The sequence below is a fragment of the Phodopus roborovskii genome, unplaced genomic scaffold, assembly GCF_943737965.1.
Source record: "Phodopus roborovskii unplaced genomic scaffold, PHOROB, whole genome shotgun sequence".
Classification (NCBI taxonomy): domain Eukaryota; kingdom Metazoa; phylum Chordata; class Mammalia; order Rodentia; family Cricetidae; genus Phodopus; species Phodopus roborovskii.
The window spans coordinates 1,153,120-1,172,392 of record NW_026125546.1 but is presented as its reverse complement, the minus strand read 5'-3'; the positions used below and the strand labels follow the sequence as shown (position 1 = coordinate 1,172,392).

At 36.4% G+C, this 19,273-nt stretch overlaps 1 protein-coding gene across 2 annotated transcripts in view; it reads left to right on the top strand.

Moving 5' to 3' along the window:
* Positions 1 to 19,273, top strand: part of Glcci1 (glucocorticoid induced 1) — a 69,351-nt gene that overhangs the window by 38,093 nt on the left and 11,985 nt on the right. The window contains exons 4-6 of one of the 2 annotated variants that reach the window (XM_051177123.1): positions 4,721 to 4,834; positions 10,064 to 10,216; positions 14,098 to 14,308. In XM_051177123.1, the coding sequence (XP_051033080.1) occupies positions 4,721 to 4,834; positions 10,064 to 10,216; positions 14,098 to 14,308 (478 nt within the window). Of the gene's footprint in view, positions 1 to 4,717; positions 4,835 to 10,063; positions 10,217 to 14,097; positions 14,309 to 19,273 lie in introns of both variants that reach the window. The other variant, XM_051177122.1, reaches the window with a different exon arrangement.

Here is a 19,273-nt window from a genome sequence, read left to right as displayed (position 1 = left end):
ATGCTTTAGAAACCTTTTTACCCCATGTCCATACCTATATAAGTGGCAGTAGTAATAATGCCTATCTCATATTCTTTTGTTGAAAATCTAATGCAACAGTTACTGTCTTAAGTGGTGCAATAGCTTCTGTGGTGCTTTACTGCTTAGGTAAGTAGTTATTAGGTTTCACTGATAATTTTTATTAGTGGTTGACAAAGTCATCAAACTGGCCTATAAGGAACTCTGAACAATGGTTAGAGAGTACATGTTACCTATCAAGCATCATTAGAACATTTCAGCAAAGCTAATTATAGTATGTATAAAATTTTGTCACCTACATTTGACAAAGGGTTATAATATAACAAAGTCTCTTTATACAAAGACAGTATGTTCTAGTGTATCACTTGCTACAGATGTCATTAACAAAAATAGCATATTGTGGCTATATATTTTAGAGGTCTTTTTTTCTGGTAGCTCATTTCTGGGAACCATAGCTCCCAGTTCTCTTAATGTAGTATCAAGATTCCTCTTCATCTAGCATTGTTTTCCTTTAGGCTTGTTAGAACATAATGTTAGCCTTGGGCTGCCATTTTCTCCTTTTATAATACAGTATTAACAAATTTTACTAGATAGGTCAGTGCTTCCTACTGTTTAGCTGTTAGGTTAATATCTGATGGTGAGGATATAAGGAGAAGAAAATCTCAAGTCCATCATGTTAAAATAAAAGACACTCCCACCCCCAGTCTCAGTAGTAGAGGGAGAGTTACAGTTGTTTTGTAACTTTTCCAGAATTTAGTGTTTATTATTTTGTTGGTTGTTCACTTATATTTTTTTCTGAAGAGGATAATGTTGAATATCTCTTTGTACATTTGCCATTTAGATATCAGCTTTGTCCATGTGCTTCATTGAATGTTAGACTGAATACTTTTGATTTCTTTAAACTTGCTGAATATATGTTGTGTCTTTCTAGGGTATAATTTGCCTTTTTACTTTCTTACAGTACTATTGCCCTTCAATTTTAATACATTATTATTATTTATTCCCACACATGTGTGTGTGTGCACACGCGCGTGCGCGCACACATCTGTGTCCATGCATGCGCATATACTGATATATATATGTGTGTTTGTGTATACTGTCACAGGCTAGTGAAGCTCAGAGGACAACTTGCAAGAGTTAGTTCTTTCCTTCAGTATGTAGGTTCCATGGGTAGAATTCAAGTCATCAGAGTTGGGGCCAGATGTTCAAGTCCCATTTTTACTATGGATATCAATTCTGAAGCATGATAAAAGGATGGGTTAGACTCTAGCCACTGTGGATAAATTTTTATAGCAAATACTGTTGAGAACTTGTAGTATAGCAGTGACGTGCATACTTCCCAGTTTGTTTGAACTTCAGAAACAAGAACCCTGGAGTTCTCAGAGCTCTCTGATGGTTGTGCTTTCATCTTAGTGCAGTGATAACTGTGGGCAAGGACTCCCTGGCAATAATAAATTTCTTACTGATGAAATTTATGTAACTTTCCTGATTTGGATTAGCTTCTTTCTTATTTTTCTCTTCCAAAAGTTCCACTGTTGCCTTTTGAATTAGGATGTTTCATTTAACAGAGCTACTATGGATTTGAATTAATTCTGAGAAATAAGACCCTTCGTAGTCCCTGTTACAAAAGTGCTCACCCAGTGTTTTAAGGACTTTATAGTTCTCTGTCCCATTATCTAATGAGTGACCCAACATTGCGAATTCCTGATGTTTTTGAACACCGTGGTTACTTAAGATGCCTTTCAGATTCTGAGAAAGTTTATCTCTCTGGTTTTTCTTAAGGCCATAAAGTAGAAAATGAATTTTTCAAGGGAAAAAAAAATAGCCATCTAGTTTTGAAAAACTCATACCTTATGTAAACTATTTCTATTTTGAATAGAAGATTGTATTTGGCATTTCATTTCATCACAGTAGCTGAAGAGAAGGCTGCCACTTTTATATGATGTAGTGGAATATGGGCATAAAAGGGCTGATTTGGGCAGAAGTAAAGCACTACAGATGAACACTGAGAGCAGATGTATAACTTCTTTCGCTTTTCCTCCGAGGGACACCTTTGTTGTGGGTACTGGGGTTGGAGAGAAATGTCTTCAGATACCATGGAGGTTCTTTCCCATCTAAGGAAAGGACATTTTAAACATAGCCTGTACAAAGCTAGAGTGTTTCAGTTGCCATGTATCATCGCTTGTCTTTATAGGATAGATAAATACAAGAGCCTCCTGCATTTTGAAGGAAAGGAGGACTTTATGGAATGGCAGTCTCTCTATCATTTCACCTATGTCTGAAATGGAATTTGCAGTGTTTTAAGTACATATATTTGGGGAGATAAGTTTTCCTTTTATTTTAATGCCTACTGATTGTAACCAAGAACATAATTATAAGAAAAATAACAGTTTTGGAAATTATAAGTCTGTATTGTTTAATTAAGCTTCCCTCCCCAGGGTTTTGAAATATCCACATAGAACAAATGATTAATTAAGAATAATCAGTCTTAAAGATTTATTTTTAAAATGAATAATACTAATTGCTTTAATCTGCATGCATACAAAATTTCCAGTTTTCAAACACCCTAAAACATCATCATTCATATTCAAAAACACTTAATTTTATACTTATATACTAATAAAATATCTTGTTCAATTTGAGATCTTATATATTTTCTGGTTTTGGATTTGTGATTATCTACTACTTTTGATTTCTCATGAAAATTAATGGTCTCCAGAAGAAAATTAAGTCATTTCAAACTAGAGTGAGGAACAGAAATATTACCATAATCTTACTTGAATATCTTTTGCAAGGATATTGTATGAGAGAGAGAGATCTATAAGTCACAAAAGTAAAAAAAATGTAAACTCTTGAAAGGCAGCACTTCAGTTATCCCCATTTTGGTGATTGTGTTTTCCTATTATTTACCACAGGTAAAAATTAATTTCTCCAACAAGTCATATCTTTTTACTTTGTACATGTATAGGTTCTAATAGTAATTATCATGCTTTCTGATGCCTGTTATTTAAAGTACATATTTATATAATTTCATAGTACATTGTATTTTTGCTATATATTCTTGAGAAAATATATTTTACACTTTGTGCTTATATTTTATCTAATATACAACATAAAACTGAGCTTATTTTTGATGTTCAAGGAATAATTATTGATTGATTAATGTTGCCATCTTCACTATGACAAAAGTAATGTTAGTATTAAAGACTTGTACCAAACTGTTAATGGTTCTTTTGTTATTCTGTCCCTCATTAAAGACTGGGTAATCAATAAAACATAAAGGGTGATTCATTATAAAGATCTGAAGGTTAAAAGTCTTAAGAGTAGACAACTCCATCTTGTTTGTCATATCATGGAAGATCAAATAACATGTAGGAGACTGTTCAGAAAAGAGAAATCACAAGGAAACTGGAATCTCCGTGAGAATTAGGGTCTTATAAGAAGCACATTATTTTCTAAGGGTAGGCTAACACCCCAGTAAGGCTGTCATATTGCATGTCCCCACCTTTTAAAGAAAGGTTCCATATCAGCCCCCATTAAGCTGTGCTTCTTGGACACTTTAAAAAATAAAATGCTTAAGTTTTATGTGTATGCATGTTTTGTGTGTATATTATATATGTGCACCATGTGTATTGCTGGCTCCCTTGGAGCCAGAATAAGGCATTGGATTCCCTGGAACTGATATTACAGATAGTAGTGACCCATTGTTTGGGTCCTGGGACCCTGCAAGTGTTCATGGTGAGCCATCTCTCCAGCACCTATATCTACCACTGCTTAACAATGCTGCATAAGAACCAGATTTACAACACATTAGTCATTTAGGGATACACGTGACCAGTGTTCTTATCCACACATTTGAATAATATACATATCCTTTTAAAGCTTGGGAAGTTTTTAAGTACATTATACATAACCTAAAGTATGTTAGTCGTTTAGTAAAGTTCTAGATGATACTGTAGTAAAGACTTTGTAATTAAAGCTGCAGTGTCATTTATTTAGGATAATATATACAAATGTACATTTATGTTTAACTGAATAAAAGATAACACCAATAAGATTAAATGCATAAAAATGTCCTTACGAAATCCAGTATTATGCACAATTGAGCAAGTTCAAATAAAAAATTCTAAATACCAATAAGGTACTAAATATTTGATTGTCTTTCCTACCATCGCAATGTATAATTTAGAATATTTATCAATAGAAAAGCTTGATTTTTTTTGTTTATAAAAGATAGCAATATAGAAATTAATGTAGCCTCTATTTAAGATATGGTGGTGCATGCCTTTAATCTCAGTATTCCAAAGGCAGAGGCAATCAGGTCTCTGAGTTTGAGAGTATTCATAGTAAGATCCTGTCAAAACGGAAAAACAGATAAAAATGTAGGTTTCAGGTTTTATAAGTTAATCAGTAGATATCTGAAATATTTCCTACCAAAGTTCCTTTTTTTAGAGGAAAAAAGATTTACAGCATTGTAAAGGTAAAATCTGAAGTAATCTGAGGAAATACAGTGTACCTGTTTACCAGTCACATCAAATACAGTTGCAGAAATTTAAACATTTGTGCTGTATATTTTTCAGTCATAACAACTTGAAGAATAAATCATTGTGCTAAAACATCTTTTATTAAGTCTTTTGAGAAAGGGGGAAAAAAACAGTGCTTGTATTCACTCTTGTTCTTCTCTATTCTCTCCCCAAAGCAGATTGCCAAACTGAGGCAACAGCTACAACGTAGCAAGCAGAGTAGTCGTCACAGTAAAGATAAAGATAGGCAGTCACCTCTCCATGGCAACCACATAACAATCAGTCATACTCAGGTAAGCTAAGTTGTTGTTCAGAATTTAGTAATTCCTCTTAGTGCACTACTAAGGGAGAACCTATACTTTAACTAAAGCTTTACTTTTATTAAATTGCTTAGATAAATTCTTGTGAAATTATCTTAAAACTATGTTTTTATATTGTTTTGGTAACATATAGCAGGGCATGGTGGCCTAAGAATATATTTACCTGAGCTGAAATCACAAGTAATGTGCTTACTGAAAAGCTGAAGAGTATCTTATTTAATCCGTCTGCTAGTACCTTAAACTATCTTATTTGTATTCCAGGTATTTTGTATCTTTTTTCATATGAAGAAATTTAAAACTAGAGTTTTTAATTTTCCCCCAAGAAATTTGTACTAACATACCTTACTGAAAAGTGCTGCTATGGAGTAATGAATTTTAATAAGTTAAATCTGATATAATGGCCAAATTGTTCATAAAGATAAAGATAATTCAACATTAGGACATGTTAATATTACTCAACTACCTCAGCAAGTCAAAGCAGAGAAAAAGCATTGAATTTCTTTGATATTGAGTAACACTTGATAAAATATAGTATTCATTTGTGGTTATAAAAGTCCTTATTAAACTGAAAATAGCAAAACTTACTATTGTGATTAAGTCTCCCAAGATCCCATCCTTAAACATTAGCTGCATTAATGACAAGAAAAAGATTATCACAAAGGTCTACATTTATTGACATGCTACGTAAGGAACTAGGAAAGACATCACTAATTGTATATAATATTGTGTATTTAGAAAAGTGAATTAGCTAGACTATTAAAACTAATTATGGATCATTAATAAATGGAAAATACTAACAATACCAAGTGGTAATGAGACTGTAAAACAAAAGAGCAGCTGTGCATTGCTGTTAGAACACAGTAATATAACCACTTTGGCAAGCACATACTGAACATTCTCTCCAGTATTTTTTTCCTTCTAGAAGCAAGTAGAAATTAAAACGTATCTACATGAATGGTTGGGGAAGCATTATTCATAATAATGAAATGAAAACAAATATTCTTTTGCTGGTGATTGGACAGATATTTTACATAACTATACAGTGTAATGCTATTCAATAGTACAATGCAAAATAGCTACTAGATATGGTAGTAGAATTGAATTTCAAAACTGTTTTACTAAGTAAATGAAGTTATGCAAAAAAATTTGTATAATGTATGATTTGTAGCATTGAATTCTCAAGGTCTAATTATATAAACTAAGTATTAGGTGTTGGAACTGAATGCAGAGAGGCACTAAATAATGTATTTTGAGTAATGGAAGGCTCTAAATGTGTCAATACTGGTAACTGGATTTAGCAAAACTCAGCTAACTGCATATTTAAAATTGGGTGATTTGTTGTACCCTGATTATACCTGATCAGTATTATACAACAAACTGGTATGCCCTAAACATCAAGTGGTAGTTGTGCATGCTTTCCTTTTTCTTCTTAATCTGGTAGAATTAATATATTTGCAAGTTTTTTTCAAACACTGTCAGTAATGTTATCACATCACCTCAGTTAAGTTCTTAACAAAAAGACTAAAATGATTAAACTTGCAGCATTTAATTTTTTTTTTTTGTATCTGGTTATTCACAAGTAGTACTTTAGCTATGTAAACATTTGTCAATGGACTATGAAGTCTACTTTAGAATGCTTTAAAGTACACTTAATAGCAAAAGAAAAATCTGTGTAAATAGAGTAAATTATAAATTGCCAAGTTTTTATAACTTTTAAACTTACTGATGTACATATACTTATAAGCACTGCTGATACTCTAATTATTCTTTTTTAATTATTATTTTATTTTTTTCTTATGTTACATATCGATCCCAGTTCCCTCATTCTTTTTTCCCTCTTTCAGCCCCCCCATCCCATTCCATTTCCCCACCGACTCCCCAGAGATGGTGAGGCCTTTAAGGAGGGATCATCAAAATCTGTCAGGTCATTTGGGGTAGGGTCTAGGCCCTTCATTGTATCTCTAGGCTAAGGGAGTTTCCCTGCATGGGGAATGTGCTCCTGAAGTCTTTGTGCACAAGGGATACATCCTGGTTCCACTGTCAGAGGTCAGACAGACTGCCCAGGCCATCTAATTGAGTCCCACGTTCTGGGTCTGGATCAGTCCTATGCTGGTTTCCCAGCTATGAGTCTGGGGTCCATGAGCTCCCCCTTGTTCAGGTCAGCTATCTCTGTGGGTTTCTGCAGCCTGGTCTTGACACCTTTGCTCATCACTCCTCCCTCTCTGCAACTGGAGTTTGGCTAAGTGTTTAGCTGTGGGTGTCTGCTTCTGTCTCCCTCAGATAGATGAGGGCTCTGGGGTGTCATATAAGGTTGTCATCAATCTCATTATCAGGGAAGGGCATTTAAGGTAGCCCCTCCACTATTGCTCAGATTGTTAGTTGGGGTCATCCTTGTAGATATCTAGATATTTCCCTAGTACCAGTTTTCTCTTCAAACCTATAATGACTCCCTCTATTATGGTATCTTTTCTTGCTCTCCTTTATTCCTCCCCCAACTCAAATCTTCCTGGTCCCTTATGTTCTCCTCTCTCCTTCTCTTCTCCAATTCTCTTTCTCCTAACTCCCTTTCCCTTCACTGCCCACCCCTCCAACCCCACTCCCTCATTCCGCACCCATCCACCCCTCTGCTTCTAATTTTCTCAAGAGATCTTGTTCCTTTCTCCACCTGTGAGGAACCTTGCATGAATCTCTTAGGTTCCTCCTTATATCCTAGCTTCTCTGGTGGTGTGAATTGTAGGCTCTATGTCTAAAATCCATATATGAGTGAGAACAGGCCATGTTCCTCTTTTTTGTGAGTGGGTTACTCACATCATTCAGGATGGTTTCTTCAAGTTTCATCCATTTGCCTGCATTACAAGATTTCATTGTGTTCCTTCCTGCAGAGTAGTTCTCCATTGTATAAATGCACCACCTTTTTATCCATTCTTCAGTTTTGGGGCATTTGGTTGTTTCCAGGTTCTGGCTATTACAAATAATGCTGCTATGAACATAGTTGAACAGATGTCCTTGTTGTATTAATGTGCATCTTTTGAGTATATACCTAAGAGTGAAATTGCTGGATCCTGTGGTAGACTAATTCCCATTTTCCTGAGGAACTGCCATACTGATCTCCAAAATGACTGTACAAGTTTGTACTCCCATCAGCAGTGGAGGAGTGTTCCCCTTTCTCCACATTCTCTCCAGCGTAAGTTGTCATTGGTGTTTCTAATTTTAGCAATTCTGACAGGAGTAAGAAGGTATCTCAGGGTTGCCTTGACTTGCATTTCCCTGCTGGCTAAGGTTGTTAAGCACTTTCTTAAGTGTCTTTCGGCCATTTTGGATTCCTCTATTGAGAATTCTCTATTCAGTTCTGTACCCCACTTTTTAATTGGATTATTTGGTGTTTTGGTGACTAGCTTCTTAAGTCCTTTGTATTTTAGAGATCAGCCTTCTGTCAGATGTGGGTTGGTGAAGATCTTTCCCACTCTGTGGGCTGCCATTTTGTCTTGTTGACTGTATCCTTTGCCTTAAAGAAGTGTCTCACTTTCAGGAGGTCCCATTTATCAATTGTCTGTCTCAGTGTCTGTGCTACAGGTGTTAGGTTCATGAAGTGGTCTAATTATTCTTGTGATTAAAAGATTAGAATTTTGTATGATAAAAAGAGAAAGAACTGAAATTTAGTGAGATGATTAAAAGTTTAAATATAAAAAGCTCAATAGTATTATATTGCATTAATATAAAAATGTAAAATTCCAATAACACAAATTAAAAGAAATAATGTAAGTTTTACATGTTTATTGTGGTTATAAGATGAAAAATTGAGAAAATTGATTTTCTTAATCCATTAGTTGATGAGAAGATATTTTTAAAATAGCAATTTATTCTAAATTAGTACATAAATTGTTTCTGATTTTCAGTTGAAATTTTAAAGGAATTTTTATTATTTAAAGAATTGCTTTTAAATATTATACTGTAAATATACCCATTTCTCAGAAAGAAACTTTGAAAAATGATTCCTTTTAGCATTTAAGGAGTTGTTTTCAAAACTCATATAAGCATTCAGGAAAAAAATTGGAAAGACTAATATTAGATACCAAAATTGCTATTAAGTTACATTAAAACAAGTTTTGTCTGAGGATTACTAGCTTAAAGAAATCAAGTAAAAAAAATGTGAGGTCAATTGAATTAATATCAAGGTGCTACTAAAACTGCCTTATACTATACCCAGAAATAAATCATGATAGGTATAATATTTTATTGTGAAATTCATAAAATAACTGAACACTTGGTAATAAGAAAATGAAAAGTATATGATAGAGTTAAAGATTCAGTATGTTTATTCATTTGTTAATGAGATACAAGACACATCCATAGGCAGCAGTTCAAGGATGGGAAATATTAGCATTCTGACTGCCATTAACCATATGTATAAATAAATTCTAGTTACTATTGATGAGATCATTTATTATTATTATTTTAGCCTTGTTGTTCCTTTTATCTCCTTTCTATTTCCTTTCTATTGTGTAATGCCCTTGAGCTGCAAAAATGTCCATTGACATTTTTTGGTAAGTTCTATTATAGTTGCTGAAGTGTCGAAGTCTTGAAAACCAATGCAGAGGACACTTGAAAACAACCTTAAAGCTGCTGCTAAACTAGTGCTGAATTTAACATAGCATTGTATTTATGTTGCTTAATAATCTAGTGATTGTCTTAAACAGTTGACAAAATGGAAACCAGTGTACTAAAGTTTAAATATCATGATATCTCCACAGCACTACAGTGAAGTTACATGAAATTTAATTATTAAGTATAGGAATATCACTTATACTTCCTAAAAAACAATAAAAAGGAGACATTCAAAAGTCCTGAAAATAGAACCTTTATTTTTTGACTAAGTTTATACATTATATGTCATAAAAATTTTGAAGGATTGTTTTGATTCTGTTTTTTACTTTCTTTTAGAAATTAAATTTTTGTATATCTATTTGAATTTTTGCTATATTTGAAATGTTAGAAATAACTTAATTTAGTTTTATATTTTAAGTTTTTTTGTTTGCTTTTTGTTTTATGGTGGAAGGCATGCAGAGGGCATTCACATATGCTAAACAAAGGTCTGCCACTAAACTTCATCCCTAGCTCTTCAATTTTTAAGATTTATCATGCTACAATTCGTTATTTATTTGACAGTAAATAATTTGGCTCAATTTTATCTTGTGCCTCAAGGCTATTGGATCAAGGTCAGTCCCTATGCCTCTGTCAAACATATCTGTGCCAAAATCATCTGTGTCACGTATGCCCTGCAATGTAGAAGGAATAAGTCCTGAACTGGAGAAGGTATTCATCAAAGAAAACAATGGAAAGGAAGAAGTGTCCAAGGTAAGATTACTTGGGATATTTAAATATTATGTTCCTTAAGTGTGACAGAATTTCTCAAAGGCACTTAGGGTAGCAGCTTTATGGAGATAAAATTTACATGCCATAAGGTTCATTCTCTTTATTATCCTCTCCTATCCCTCTAATATATTTGGCTATAAAATACCATTGATCTACTTTTTGGGTCTATGGGTATTTCTGTTCCAGACTTTTCAAATAAATAGCATCATTCATGACCTTTGGTAACTGGCTTTTTTTTTACCTAGCATAGCATGTGTAAGATTCATCTATGTTATTGTGCATAACAGTACTTTTTCTTGACAGGTAGTACTTATTTGTATGCATTTTGTCCAATTAACAATTGAGTGCATTTATGGTTTCTAGTTTGGTCTATGATTCCATGAACATTTGCACAAATTTTCATATAAATATAGTTTTTCATTTCGTGTTTGGATTTAGGATTGGAATTGATAGTGTTGTAACTCTGTTTAGATGTGAAGGAAATGCCAGGCTCTTTGCAAAGCATCTGTACCATTTGACATTCATACTAGTAATATAGAATGGTTCTGATTTCTCCCAAACTTCCAGGAATATTTTTTTTTTTCATTATAATCAACCTCTAGTGGGAAGAGTGGCATTTCATCATGATGTTGCTTTACATTTCTAGCAGTTAATGATTCTAGACATCTTTTCATAAGTTCTTGAGAATTTGTTTTCGTTAGAGGAATTTTTATTTAAGTCTCTTGTTCTATTTTCAGTTAGTCTGTCTTTTTATTATTGAGCTATAAATGTTCTTTACAAAATTCTTTATTTTATAGATGTCAATTCCTTATCAAGTATCTCCTGTGGAAGCAAAACTGTTTTTCCATTTTCTTGATTTCTTTGAAGATTGTTTTTGATGAAGTCTAGTTTATTATTTTCCTTGTACATTTTGTTAATCCATGGTCCCATGATTTATTCCTGAATTTTTTTTCCTGTGAGTTATAGTGTTGGCACTCTCTTACTGTCTTCGTTAGGGTTGCTATAGCTGCAATGAGCCATGAGCATGACTGAAAGAGCAAGATGGGGAGGAAAGGTTTTATTTGACTTATACTTCTATATTGCTGTTTATCATCAAAGGAACTCAGGACAGGAACTCAAACAGGGCTGGAACCTGAAGGCAGGAGCTGATGAAAAGCCCAAGGAGGGGAGCTGCTTACTGCCTCACTCTTCATGGCTTGCTCAGCCTGCTTTGTTATAGAACCCAGAACCACCAGCCCAGGGATGGCGTCAACCACAATAGGATGAGCCCTCCCCGATCAATCAATAATTAAGGAAGTGCCTTACAGGGGCTGGAGAGATTGCTCAGAGGTTAGGAACATCTACTGCTCTTCCAAAGGACCTGGGTTCGATTTCAAGCAACCTCATGGCAGCTCACAACTATCTGTAACTCTTAAGATCTGACACCCTCACAGAGACACACATGCAGGCAAAACACCAATGTACATAAAATAAAATTAAAAAAAAAAAAAAGTCTTACAGCAGAATCTTATGAAAACATTTTCTCAATTGAGGTTTCTCCTTTTTAGATAACTCGAGATTGGCATAAGATAACTCTAATTGCCATAAGACTAGCCAGCATACTTACATACAAGGTTTTGATCTACTTTGAATTAATAAAAATACTTTAAAATACATGTCTCAGCCATCTGTGCCATATTGCATATAGTCTAGTATTTGACCATATTTTCAGTGGTATATTTAACTAGTTGAACCACCAGGAAACCTTTGTCTAAATTATCTCCTATTTTACTTTTTGTTCAACTGACATTTGATTTACATATAAATGTATATGCATACATATAAATATATGTGCCTTATATATAAGTCAATATAAATATATTGACTTAGAATTAATCTTTCAAAATGAAAAATTAAAATTTTCTTCTCATCTTTAGTATTTATAGATCAGCAGATATAAGCAATTGTAAATGGAGTTCTTAATTGGTCTAATTAATAAAAACCTAGAGTCAGATATAGAGGAGAATGCTGAGAGGTCAGAGAGGAGAAGGAGCAAGCCACAGCCACAGCTGTCCTCCTTAACATCTCAGCAAACAAGAGTTCAAGTTCCTGTTTCTCCCTGCTTGAATCCTGTTTCCACCCAACTATCTCACTTCCAGTCTGTTTGTACAGACCACCAGGCCTCTATTGTTAGCTAGTGACAAGCTCCATTCTCTGATCTTCAGACAGGTTTTATTTGTACAAGCAGGATATCACCACACATCTCCCTTTTTGTCTAAAATTTTTTTTAATATGTTATGACTAATACAAGAAAAACTATATACAATAAGTACATATAATTTATACAGGGAGTAGGTAGGTACATTAACAATGTCTAATCCATTAGCATTTGAAAAATTTAAAGAAAATACTCCATATCTATTCTTTCTTGATAAGTTCAAAGTCTTGTACTTAATTTACTTTCTATTCTAATTTGCATTATCAAATTATCTATGTCTTTCAAACCTATTATACTTAACACATCTTTAGTGAGTTTATTGAGTCTGGTAAACAAGGAAAACTATAACTATATTATCTAGTCTTCAACTACCTCAGAGACCCAAGAAGGAAATAATATTAACTGAGTTAACAGGAAGATCAAGCAACTTCCACAAAATGTGAGAAATGACCGAAACAGCTGGCTTATTGTAGGTTCTTCTCTGTCAGTGTTAGTATATAATGAATCACTGTATGAATGTACTATAACTTAAAAATTTCCTATCCCAGAGGTTTAAATAGTTTTTCATTTTTATAATGGGCAGTGCTTTATAAAACATTGTGTACTCCTGCAGGCAGGTTTTTGGTGTTGAAATTGTTTTGTGAAAGCATTTTCACATTTTAAGTTTAAAAGCATACATTTTCCCAAAACATTGTGCCATTTTGCTCATAATCATATATCAAGTTATTGTATAGATGTAATACTATAAAGGAATTCATTGGAATAGAAATTGTGACATCTCTTAGCTATTTGCTGTTAAAATGTCTCCTTTAGAGTTGTAAATAGAAGGAAGTGATGTTGATCTTGTATTTATTTGGAAAATGAATAATCACAAATTGATCTATTAAGACCATCAAAGAAAAGTTTTCCTAAGAACAATGGGACAAAAGCTAAGTAACCTAGAAAGAATCTACTCAGCAGGCTCTGGCATGTCACCATCAACTCTAAACTATAGGTTCTTTATTTATGAAAGCAAAATAATTGGACTGATGAGTAGTTTTAATGAGTTCCCTAGTTCAAAGCATGTGATTGTGATTATAGTTTCCTGTTTACTACTTTTGATACATTGGAACAGTACATTAGATCTAAGCAAGATTATGAGTAGTCATACTTAGTTGCATGCTAAGTTAACAGAACTGTTGAGATTTTTTTATTCTCCATGAATGCTAGTGCATTTTATTAGATATTTTAGGTGATTTCAAAGAAAATAGAAGTTCTTGAGCTCTAATTAGTAAAGAATTAATAAATTGAAAATTTATACTCACCAATGTGAAGATTATTTCTTAGAATGTTCAATTTATCCCCAATGTGTATATGCCTTTCATGGTGCTAAATATTTGGAGATTTGTTGTTAACCTTATGCTGCTTTTAAAGAGTATCAGGGGAACTGCCTGGAAGGATATACAAGAACACTATAAATTTTATTATAGGGAAACAATTTTTTACTTCAATAACGGCAACATGCACAGAAATTAAGATACAAAATAGTGTGATTTTTTTTTTTCACCGAAGAATAAATTATGGCAGTGACATGGGTAAAATATGGCATCTGAAGACATACTCCATGTTTTCTGATGAATAGATATGCTTGTTGTTACCTACGTATTTACTAGTGTTCCTCTTGCAGCCTTTGGATATACCAGATGGTAGAAGAGCTCCACTCCCGGCTCACTACCGGAGCAGTAGTACTCGCAGCATAGATACCCAAACTCCTTCTGTCCAAGAGCGCAGCAGTAGCTGTAGCAGCCACTCCCCCTGTGTGTCCCCATTTTGTCCTCCGGAATCCCAGGACGGAAGCCCTTGTTCAACAGAAGATTTGCTCTATGATCGTGATAAAGGTGAGAGTGAAGTCATCCATTTATATGGAATGCTTGGTTATTTTTGCTCATTGTAGTCTGTGTTTTAGACCATTGCACCACTTTTCCCCTTTGTTGAATGGTGAGATTGTAAAAGATGAGTTATTACAGAGTTGTTTGTTCATTGGTTTCACTTTCCTCCTCCTTTGTAACTCTTGAACATCTTCCATAAATATGTCAGATAAGCACAGTGCCTGGTTCTAATGGCTAACAAAAGCTATAAAGTGAAGTGTATACTAAAACATGTCAGTATTTTCCTTCATTTTGTTGAGAGCTGATGGTAGTTATGGTACAGTTTATATAATCTGATTTTGGAGGAATATTTTGTAACAATGTCTTGAGAGACTGAGTGTGTGTGGTATGAAGGTGCACATATGCATGATACATATGTAAAGACTAAAGTTGGACATGAGATGCCTTTTTTCTGTTTTCTACTTTTCTTTGCCTGAAGACAAGGTCTCTTACTGAACGAAAGGCATGCCTTTTAGATGAGAGTGACTGGCCAATGAGTTCTCAGGATCTTCCTGCCTCTCTGCCCACTAACACTGGGATTTATAGAAACATGCGGTCCTGCCCAGTTAAAATGTGGGTGCTGGAGATTTGGGCTTGGGTTCCCAGGCTTGAATAGCAGGTTCTCCTACCCATTGCGTCATCTCCCTACGCTATCTATCTTTTTATGTGAAACAGGATTTCTCATAAAACCTGGAGTTCACCATTTTGGTTAGATTAGATGGCCAGGGAACCCCTAGGATCTGCCTGTTAGTGCTTTCCAGAACTAGGCTACAGATGCACACCACCATGCCCAGCATTGGCCCTCAAGCTTGTGCAGCAAGCACTTTACCCATTGAGTCATCTTCCCAGCCACTCCACCTTTTTTTTTTTTTTTTTTTTTTTTGCAATCCTCAAACCATTTATTGACAGCAAGCCTCTGTAGCTGTGAACCACGTGAGGGGCAGGTAGGGAGTAGTGTGGGAACCAGCAAAGGGTTCCTTGCAGGGGCACTGCCACCCTGGGAATGCTGTGAGCTCATGGCCATCACAGGCAAACAGAGCATAAATAATACTGGTGGGGAGGTGTGGGCAACAGGGAGACCACAGGACAGCCACCTCGGAGAGCTACCGGAGACATGGGGACCCGGGACACACGAGGCTCCGGAGGCACACGGACATAAAGGGGGCAGCGGGTAACACAGGACATGCCGAGGCGATGAAGAAACAGAGTTGGAATTCTGGGCTGTTCTGGACACTACCCGGCAGGCTTCCTCCTCAACCACTCAGGCCACGGGGTTTGCAGGCGAGACACACTGAGGCAGAGCTGGGCAGCAGGTCATTTTCTCTCGGGGTCAGGTAGGGGACCCTGAGAACGGCGTCTGAGGCCTAAGGGTGAACTGTGCCTTCAGGGTCCTTGTCATAGATGTTACTGCCCACAGCACCAGTGTTCACTCCCTTGGGTCCAAAGAGAATTCCATAGCAAGGCTTGTGGCAGTAGGGCTGGCCATCATGCTCAGCATGCCCGCTAGGAGTCAGTGTCTTGGAGCAGCGCTCACAGCGTAGACAGGGTCGGTGCCAGTCCTTGCCCAGAGAGGTCATCTTCTTGTTGCATCGAGGACACATGTTGGGTTCCCCAGTGAATGTGGTGACACTAGAGGCTTTGCTGGGCCCCTTGGGGGGGTCCGCTGGTCTTCCGCTCCTCGGTTCGCACCACGGGGACCTCGACGGGGCCAGTGACCTGAGGGCCTTCAGTCAGAGGCTTCTCATAGATGTAGGAACCAGCACCTCCTATATTCACACCTTTGGGCCCAAACAGTGTGGCATAGCAGGGCTTGTGGCAGAAAGGCTTCCCATCATGCTCAGCATGGCCCCCGGGGGTCAGTGTCTTGTTGCAGCGCTCACACTTGAGACAACTTGTGCCAGTCCTTGCCGAGGGAGCTCACCTTCTCAGCGAAGTACACGGTCTTGTCACACTTGGGACTTGGAGGCCATGGTCGATGCGCTTGGTCGGTCCACCTCCACCTTATTTTTTTAAAGATAGGATTATTCACTAAACCTGGAGCTCACAAATTAAGCTAGGCTGAATGGTCATCGAGGTCCAAAGATTTACCTGCCTTTGCCTTTCTGGTACTACAGTTACAGATATGCAGCACTATGCCAGCTTTTTAAATTTTTTTTAATTATTTTATTAATTTTGATGCATAATGAGAATCTGACCTCTGGTCTAGTCTAGGTCCTCATGCTTATGTGGCAAGCACTTTAGTGACTGAAGCCACCTCCCTGGCCCCATGACTATATTTTTAAGCAAGTAGAGAAGGTTCAGAGAGTATCTACAGAATATTGCCATAATGTTTATAGATCAATTCTTGTTACCTGTTAGAAAACTGCTATTTCTCAGTGCCTATCAGATCCAAATAGGTTTTTTTTTTTTTTTTTTTTTTTTGTGTTTTTTTTGTGCTCCTGCCACAGTTTACATGAATCTTCACATTCTGGTCCCTAAGACCTAGCTGAAGAAGGCAATATATATGGATTGCCCCCCTCCCATGTTCCTTCTTTCAGAGAAACTGAACTTACATTTTTAGATAGAAGTCAATAATAACAAAAATTTTAAAACTTCTTTGTTTTGTGGTCCTTTTACCAATATTACCACTGCTCTCTATGATTTATTCTTTCCTATTGGTATATGTAATATGTGTTGGTCCTAAGTGTGCAGCCTGGTTAGTTTTCATATATGTAGGTATTCGCTTAAGGTCCGATACAGAACAAGTTTGTTGTCTCTTAAGATGCTCTCTGTCTTCCCAGGTAGCATGCTTCCTCAGTACTTGAAAGTGGCCACTATTCTGTTTTCCTCCACCACAATTTAATTTTACCTGTTAAAGGAATTGCACAGAAATAAAATGAAGTTGGTGTATTCTATATGTGCCTCTGTCTGGTTTACTCTGCGTATTATATTTCTTAAGAGAAGTTAAATGAAAGCTATAGTTTTTCCTTTTGATCCCTTTCCTAACTGCTGGCTTTGTGGACATAATACATTGAGAGCATGTTAAAGAGAGTCAAACTCAGAGTGTCAGACTGAAAAAAACAACTTTATTTCACTAAGAAACTTCAAGAGAACTAGGCATGTTGGCACACAGCTTTCATCCCAGCACTTGTGAGGTAGAGACAGGCAGAGCTTTATGAAATTGAGGCTAGTCCTGTTAACATAGCAAGTTCTGGGCCAGTCATGGCTACAAAGTAAAATACTGTCTCCAAAAATCAATCAAACAAACAAACAAACAAACAAAAGAATAAAAAGAAAATTAAGGGAGGTGAAGGGAACATGTGAACTTGGATGAGTCGGGAGGATCTAGGAGGAGTTGGGGGAGGGGAAAGAATATAATTAAAATAGATTGTTTAAAAAAAACTTTTAAATAAATTTTTTAACTGTAAAATCTGTTTCAAATTATGGAGTTAAAGGTCTTGCTGGTGCCTATAATCCTAGTACTGTGGAAGCAGGGGTAGAGGATTCCTGTGTGAGGCTAGCAAGAACTACATAGTAAATTCAAGGCTGTGCCAGCTTTGGTTATAATGTGAGATTCTGAGAGAAATGTAGGAGTCAGAAAAGATCTGAGAAACGTGTGGTTTTTTTTTTTTTTTTTCCTGCTTTCTATGAGACAGTTATAAAAGTTTCTTAAATATTTATTTAGTTTTGAGATACTATTTGGTGATTACAGTAGACAATATTTTTCCTTGTAAAACTGCACAGCCTACATGTAAAATTTCCAGTCCTCAAGCAAATCAAACACTTATCATTATGTAGAGAACACACACCCACATGCATGCACAAGTGCATGCAAACATTTTTAGGACTGTGTGTAAAGACTTTTTGTTTGTTTTGTTTTTTAAGACATGATTTCTCTGTGAAGCTTGTGGAGCTTGTCTAGAACTAGCTCTTGTAGACCAGACTGTCCTTGAACTCACAGAGATCTGCCTGCCTCTGCCTCCCAAATGCTGGGATTAAAGTTGTGTGCCATCACAGCCTGGCTAAGACCTGTGCTTATTTTTTTTTAATAATTTTTTTATTTAGATAAATAATTTGTATTTATTTATTTTACACATCAATCCCCTGTTCCCTCTGCCTCCCATGTCCCCCACTGACCCCTGCAACTCACCTCTCACCCACTCCCCAAGGATAGTTAGTCCTTCCATGGGGTATCATCAAAGTCTGTCACATCATTTGGGGGAGGGCCTAGGCCCTCCTCCTCCATGTGTCTGGGTTGAAATACCTCCATAGGGAATGGGCTCCCAAAGTCCATTTGTGCACTAGGGATAAATACTGGTTTCACTGTTAGAGGTCACATAGACTGCCCACGCCTCCTAACTGGCACCCACATTCAGAGGGCTTGTTTCAGTCCAGTGCTGGTTCCCCAGCTTTACTACTGGGGTCTGTGTGCTCTCACTAGGTCAGGTCAGCTGTTTCTGTGGGTTTCTCCTGCATGGTCTTGACTCCTTTGCTCATCCCCTCTCCCTCTGAACAACTGGATTCCAGGAGTTCAGCTCAGTGCTTAGCTGTGGGTGTCTGTTTCTGCTTCCATCAGCTACTGGATGAAGGCTCTAGAATGGCAATTAAAGTAGTTATCAATCTCATTATATGGGAAGGGCATCAAAGGTGGCCTTTCCACTACTGCCTAGATTCTTAGTTGGTGTCATTTTTGTGGATTTCCCTAGTGCCAGATTTCTCCTTATTAAGGTGTCTCTTTTCTTGCTCTCCTCTATTCTTTCCCTGTCTCAGTTTTCCTGATCCCTCTTGTACTCCTCCCCCCCTCCTCTGCTCATTTTCTCTTTTTCCTACCTCTTCTCTCCCCCCCCCCCCCCCGCTCCTAATTTGCTCAGGAATTCTCGTCCCTTTCCCCCTTTTCAGTGGACTATGTATTTCTCTCTTAGGGTCCTCCTTGTTTCCTAGTTTCTCTGGAGATGT